Below are 7,173 nucleotides of genomic sequence, written 5' to 3'. Positions count from 1 at the left end.
CCCTCCCCAAAAACAAAAAACAATAAAAACAAAAAATCTACTTATTGTAGTTTCTGAACATTTCTCTTGTTATTTTTTCCTTCTTGGATTATCTTTCTAGAAAGTTCAACATGAGCTGTTATCTGTGTACGCAAACCAACTCCTCGAGAAAGAGCACTCTGGATGTCATGCTTTGCTTAGAGATGACAAGGTACTCATGAAATTCTTTTTGCTTGTTATGGTTACAATTTTTCTTTTAATACTTTAATCTGTGAGTATAATGTTTTCATATTTTTCTTTAAATGTGTAGGTTGAAGATCTGTCACGGATGTTCAGGCTATTTTCTAAAATACCTAAAGGCTTAGATCCTGTTTCCAGTATATTTAAGCAGGTTGGTGGTAGTGAACCTATCACTATGCCATTCCTTCTTTTTCTCCATATGTCAAATAAAAATTGGGCTTTTCTTGCTAACTTGCTTATAATGCTTTTTCTTTTAATCTTTCCCAGCATGTTACCACTGAGGGTATGGTATTGGTTAAGCAGGCTGAAGATGCAGCTAGTACCAAAAAGGTCTGTTACTGAACTTATTATATTTTGGTTTTGCTTTTTACTGGTTGAGTTTATTTTGTCTATTGCTCTAACCATTGAAGGCTATTATGCATTAGTATGGTTAGCTTTGATGCATGACCTTGTTATTGAAGTGTCTGTTCAAAGTTTTTTGTCAATTGTTGACTCTTGTTAAAAAATAAAAGATGAACTGATTATTTTCAACATTGGGTTTACATTAGGTTGTAGGATGCAATTTTAAAGTTACTTTCCTGAAAATTTTATTTATCCATTGCCTCATTTTACATGGAATATTACTGCCTTGTGGCTACTTTGGAACAATTTGTATTCATTACTGACTTGTTATCCATTTAAATGCAAATCTCTACAGGCAGATAAAAAGGATATCGTTGGTCTGCAGGAGCAGGTTTGTCTAAAAAATTTGAATTTATGAATATAATTGCAATTTTTTCTTTTGTGGAAACTGAACCCGGTCTCATTCTTCAGGTTTTTGTCCGGAAAGTGATTGAGCTGCACGACAAGTACCTCGCATATGTAAATGACTGTTTCCAGAATCATACTCTTTTCCACAAGGTACTGATCACAGATTGAATTTACAATTGTTATGCTGGATTGATATGTGCATATAAATCTGAAAGTTTTAAAATATAGGCTCTCAAGGAGGCTTTTGAGGTCTTTTGCAATAAAGGTGTTGCTGGGAGCTCGAGCGCTGAACTGCTTGCCACATTCTGTGACAACATTCTTAAGAAAGGTGGCAGTGAAAAATTGAGTGACGAAGCAATTGAAGAAACTCTGGAAAAGGTTTGTGTCATTCTTGATGTTCCATATACTTGTATTAACTTAAATGTGTTTGGTTTTGACATCTGTATTTGCGACCTGTTTTAATCGATTTGCAGGTGGTCAAGCTACTTGCCTACATTAGCGACAAAGATTTGTTTGCTGAATTTTATAGGTAAAAGAAATAATTAGGAAGAAAGTTAGTTGTTAATTATTAGGTCTGATGTGGCTCTTCTTCAGCAATTGTTTCATTATAATTGCTTTCTTTCAGGAAGAAGCTTGCTCGAAGACTTCTTTTTGACAAGAGTGCCAACGATGATCATGAGAGAAGTATTTTGACAAAATTGAAGCAACAATGTGGTGGACAGTTTACATCAAAGATGGAAGGAATGGTAGGTTCTTTACCTATACCATGTTCATCTCTTTTTGGCTGGTCAACTAAAAATTTTGTTGCTTTTTGCTCCCACCAGGTTACAGACTTGACACTGGCAAAGGAGAATCAAACTAGCTTTGAGGAGTATTTAAGCAATAATCCTAATGCAGACCCTGGAATAGACTTGACAGTTACAGTTCTGACTACTGGCTTCTGGCCCAGTTACAAATCTTTTGATCTCAATCTTCCAGCGGAAATGGTAATCTGCATATTCTTCATATAAGCATCCTGTATAACATGGTGCCAAGTACTTGGTACACCTGGATTAAGTAGATTTTGGTCTACAAGTAACAGCTGCCGTCTCTTAATATTTTTAGATCAGGTGCGTTGAAGTTTTCAAGGAATTTTATCAAACTAAAACAAAGCACAGAAAGCTTACATGGATTTACTCCTTGGGTACCTGTAATATAAGTGGGAAATTTGAACCAAAAACTGTGGAGCTGATTGTTACAACCTACCAGGTTAATTACTTATCACATGCTTCTTATCTGTAAAAGAACACCATTTTCCCCTCACGTGTTCATTGTTTCACTTTTTGGATCTTGACAAATGTAGTATTGGATTTCTTTCTCCTGATCAATGTCGTCTCTTCTTTTAATAGGCTTCAGCATTGCTTCTTTTCAATTCCTCGGATAGACTCAGTTATTCGGAGATCATGACTCAGTTAAACCTATCGGATGATGATGTTTCTAGACTGCTTCACTCTATGTCATGTGCGAAGTACAAGATTCTTAACAAAGAACCAAACACAAAAATGATATCTTCTACAGATGAATTTGAATTCAATTCAAAATTTACCGACAAAATGAGGAGGATCAAGGTAGAATTTTGCTTAAAAAAATTTCCAATGTCTAGTCTTTTCTATTTCTTTGGCCATCTTAATCTCTATTCAATTTACTGGGTTTTGAGTTGAACCGTGATGCATTTCTGCAGATTCCTCTCCCTCCTGTGGACGAGAAGAAAAAGGTAATTGAGGATGTTGACAAGGATAGAAGATATGCTATTGATGCCTCAATTGTGCGTATTATGAAGAGTCGCAAAGTTTTGGGATACCAACAGTTAGTCATGGAATGTGTTGAGCAGTTAGGTCGCATGTTTAAGGTTCGTACTACACCACTTCCCCAACAAATGGGTCTGTATTTCTGTTTCAAATCCTGAATTGTTGATATTGAATGTAATTGTGCAGCCTGACGTCAAGGCAATTAAAAAGCGGATTGAAGATTTGATTTCTCGGGACTACTTGGAAAGAGACAAAGAAAATCCAAATATGTTCAAGTACTTGGCTTGATTTTATCTTAAACTATTCTGCAAACGAAGCAGTTACCTTGGTTGCTGCACGTAGTCGATAAAAAATCAAGGATCGTGGTTGAACTTTTGTGCCAGGAAAAAAAGGGGCTCCTCCGAATATTTCCTTGGAGGAGGAGCCGTGAGTGCTTGTACATTTCCTCCATATCCAGCCAGGTATGGATCACTACTGTGTGCTCATGTTGGGACGATGTAATCAAAATCCATAAGTAGGTCTAGCTTGCTGGTACCTTGGCCTTCTCTGTTTTTGCTTGCAAATGCTGCAATTCCATCTCATAACTTATTTAATGCCCGTCCGTTCATTTTTGTTCTCCCCACCCCCTCTATGAAAAAAAAGAAGGAATTGTATGACAGTAGTCCCAATGAAACTGTATTTTGGTTGTCGGCTCAGAAATTATCAGGTGCATGTCTTTGAATTGAAAGCTCATAGTGCTCAACATTTATGTCTATAATCATCCCTTTCATATTTCTGTGTTGTTTGAGGACAAGGTAGTTTTATCAGTTATCACAATGGTTCTAAGATTGTCTGCCTTTGTAATTTTGAGGCTATGCATTTTATTTAGAGTTAATAGTCAAAATCGTCTTCGAAAGATATTTCGATCTTCATTTTAGTCTCCGAAAAATAAAATTAATCAAAATCATCCCCAAATGATTATTTTTTAATCACGTTCGTCCCTCCGTTAATTTCTTGACACTGCAGTTAACATAGAACGTGAAGTGACAGCACAGCATAATAAACGGTGTCGTTTTGCATTTTTCTCCGAAGCCATCGTTTTGCATTCTTCTCCGAAGCCACCCCTGCACATGATTCTCATTACTCCATCGCTCTCTCAGTCACCTTCTCCTTTTTTCACTTACGCATCGGGGAAGAAGGCTAAGCCAGGAGCTGGGTTTCGTGACCCGGTCGCCTTCTTTTTTCTCTGTTTTTGTTGTGCTCAAACACCATCATCCATCTACTTCCATGAAACAAAATAATCCACACTAAAACAAATCTCCCCATTCAAAATTCAAATTAATTTTTCTCATGAAAATAATGAAACAAAAAATCACAATAAAACAAAAGCAAAACTACCAACTTCAAATTAGAAACTAACATAGGTTTGCATTTGAGAAAAATCACAATAAATTTCACAAATAAAAACAAAAAGATTAAGAGGAAAGGGTGATTCACTATAAAAAATCTCAATTGATTAAGAACCCTCATTGTCCTCTTGACAACCCACGGTAGAAAGACCCGCATGAACAGCGGGTGAGAAAGCGAGTCACCCATAAAGAGTCGCAATTGATCCGAAGAAAACAAAGCACCCAAAGAAGAAAATGAAATCCAAAGAGAAAATACGGCTATAGTAGTTCATGTCACAGTAACCACCGTTGCCACCATTATTAGAACCTACGCCACCGCCACCGTCTCCGTTTACCTAACTCGTACCCATATCACAAAGATCTCGCAGCACCACCACAATACACTACCTCAGACACAAGCATTTCAGGCCGAAAAAGAAAGAAAAAAGAAAGAGATTTTTGGAGCGAAACAGAAGAATGGTTATGAGAGGTGGTGATGGGAAGAAACGCGGTTAAATATCCCATCCTAGACATCAAACGGCGTCCTTTCAATCCTTGGAGGGAAAAAGAACAAAATTACGTCGTTTTAGAGTGTTTTACGCTGTCAATTAATGTTCAACGTCAGCAAACGTTGGTCACAGTTGATGGAAGGACGAATTTCATCAACGCAATTATCATTCGGGGACTAATTTGATTAATTTTATTTTTTAGGGACTAAAATGGAGATCGGGTAATCTTTAAAGAACGATTTTGACTATTAACTCATTTTATTTATCTCCAAATATATCACGACACATACCTTACTTGTCAAATTATCGTCCCTCTTCTAGAGTTTAATATTACGAAATTACAACATAGATTTAGCTAAATGTTATGCATTCGAAATTTAAAATTTAAACTTTGTATATTTTTTATAAAAATTTTCGATTGGTAAATTTAACATGAGCCGTGTTCTTAGGATATATATTAGCTAAATTTTTGCAATATTACTGAAAATGAAAAACAATACACACACTATTTTTGCACTTAACTGCTGTTAAAGAAAGTAACAGTCACAGCAAGGGATCTGTAAGCCTTTCGTTAAATGAAAATATTTAGTAACAAAAAAATATTAGTAAAAAATTGTCAAAATTTTTATTTTTAATTTTATTTAATATATAAATTTAGACTTATTAAGCTGATTTTTTTGTCTCTTTAACATTAACACAAACAATGTTGGTTGTATTCGTATAGCAATACTTGTGAGTTGTGATACTTTTTAGTGCGCTTGTCATATCACATTTTAGTGACAAGAAACATGGGTTGTTCCAATTCAATTAATGTCGAAAAGATCTTACACTCTCACTGGTGAATGTAGAGATGAATATATAACGATTGTATTGTTACCTACAACCTACCTCATCAAGACAAGCATGAAGCAACTTGGTGTGCTATGAAGGTGGAAATTCCATGAGGGACCTATGTCTTGGTTCATTTTTATACAATGAATCAATCATTAGTAGAGAAAGGGACCCATGCACTTTCCTAGTTGCTTGAAGCTCCATTGCAATTCCAACCTTTCTCCAAAGGGTGTTTGTGTTTGGAAATATATAGAAATATCCATCATCATGCATGATGATGTTAGTAGCACTTTCGAATTCAGGAAACCAAAGAAACTTGCCTAAAGTACCCACTACTCACTTATTTTTGTGATTTTCTCTTGTCTATATTTTATAGTGGGGGTGTCAACTTGAGGTTTACGCAAGCATTGCTAAGATTCTCATACATGACCTACTAGTCAAAATTGAATTATAACTTGACGTCAAACTGGGCTACCAAAAAGAATCTTTCCTAACCAACTTGGGTTGGTCGAGTCGTCAGTTTACTCGTCCGCTTAAGCAAGTGTCGCGGGTTTGAATCCAGCTTTGTGTATGCAGCAACCCATTGGCCAGCGACAGACCATTAAATGGAACTCCGATCTGTGACAGAATAGTCCTTGCCCTGTCGGGTTGGGGGATAATGTAGGCAAAAAAAAAAAGAATCTTTGCTGTTGGCTTAGCTTCCCTCCATAGAAATTTAAGAGATCATAAGTTATAATAACCACTCAGATTCGTGAATTGGCGTTTTTCTTTCGAAAAAGTATAGGTAGACAATGAAAATATTAAATAATATGAACAATGGATATATTAGATGTTTAATTCACTAGGTGTGCGGATAGTTATTCTAATATTAAGATTTAAGTGAGTAATTTGGAGTGTAATTTATTTTACTTGAATTAGACCAACTTTAGAACCCGTTGTTCATATTGTTCAAAAAAATCATTCGTTACCTAACATAATCTCTTTCTTTATGTGTGTTAAGAGTAGATTGTAGGTATTTCCTTAGAGTTAGGACAAAACTCTTCTATCTAATCTCTTCAAAGATTTCTATAAAATTTGACATATGATACTACTAAGTACCAATGATATCTTTACATAAGTCGGCAAATTTTGAAGTGAAATATCAACATGAAATTGAACGGTCGTTAATCATATAGAAAAAAATGTTCGGTGGTTTTTTTTTTTTTCCTTTGTATTTGAATTAATATTAGTTAATTTTCTATATTTTTTTTAACCACTAAAAGTAGTCGTCCTCTAACATTCTCCTTATATATTCATTACTCATTAGTTCTGAAATACAATAGGATTAATTACGGAGTGCTATAAATTAGTTACTGTAATTACCCCTTATTAATAAAAAAAATTGTGATAACAAAAAATTAACCAAAACAGTTAAAATTTATCTTATTTAATATTTATTTATTAATTATTATACTAAATAAAATAAATTTTGACGGTTAATAATACGGCCCTTGATGATTTTACATCATGCATGCCTCCACGCATGTCAAACTCAAGCCGATCGATACTCCAACATTGGATGCTGACCAAGTGACCATAGACCATGTGATACACAACAAGAAATTTTTATAAAAAATATTTAGGAGATAATAAAAAATAGTTAAAATCAACTCAAAATTATTTTATTTTATATTTATTAATTATCACTACAATAAATATATAATATTAAAT

At 34.7% G+C, this 7,173-nt stretch overlaps 1 protein-coding gene across 1 annotated transcript in view; it reads left to right on the top strand.

Moving 5' to 3' along the window:
• Nucleotides 1-3,599, top strand: part of LOC107638454 (cullin-1) — a 7,240-nt gene extending 3,641 nt beyond the window's left edge. The window contains exons 8-20 of the mRNA XM_016341739.2: nt 101-190; nt 290-370; nt 487-549; nt 917-952; nt 1,033-1,119; nt 1,198-1,347; nt 1,443-1,498; nt 1,595-1,715; nt 1,794-1,955; nt 2,074-2,217; nt 2,358-2,576; nt 2,690-2,857; nt 2,943-3,599. Coding sequence (XP_016197225.1) covers nt 101-190; nt 290-370; nt 487-549; nt 917-952; nt 1,033-1,119; nt 1,198-1,347; nt 1,443-1,498; nt 1,595-1,715; nt 1,794-1,955; nt 2,074-2,217; nt 2,358-2,576; nt 2,690-2,857; nt 2,943-3,044 — 1,479 coding nt within the window. The 3' untranslated portion in view covers nt 3,045-3,599. The remainder of the gene's footprint in view (nt 1-100; nt 191-289; nt 371-486; nt 550-916; nt 953-1,032; nt 1,120-1,197; nt 1,348-1,442; nt 1,499-1,594; nt 1,716-1,793; nt 1,956-2,073; nt 2,218-2,357; nt 2,577-2,689; nt 2,858-2,942) is intronic.

Source organism: Arachis ipaensis, chromosome B01, assembly GCF_000816755.2.
Source record: "Arachis ipaensis cultivar K30076 chromosome B01, Araip1.1, whole genome shotgun sequence".
Classification (NCBI taxonomy): domain Eukaryota; kingdom Viridiplantae; phylum Streptophyta; class Magnoliopsida; order Fabales; family Fabaceae; genus Arachis; species Arachis ipaensis.
This window is presented reverse-complemented; position numbering and strand designations above follow the sequence as displayed.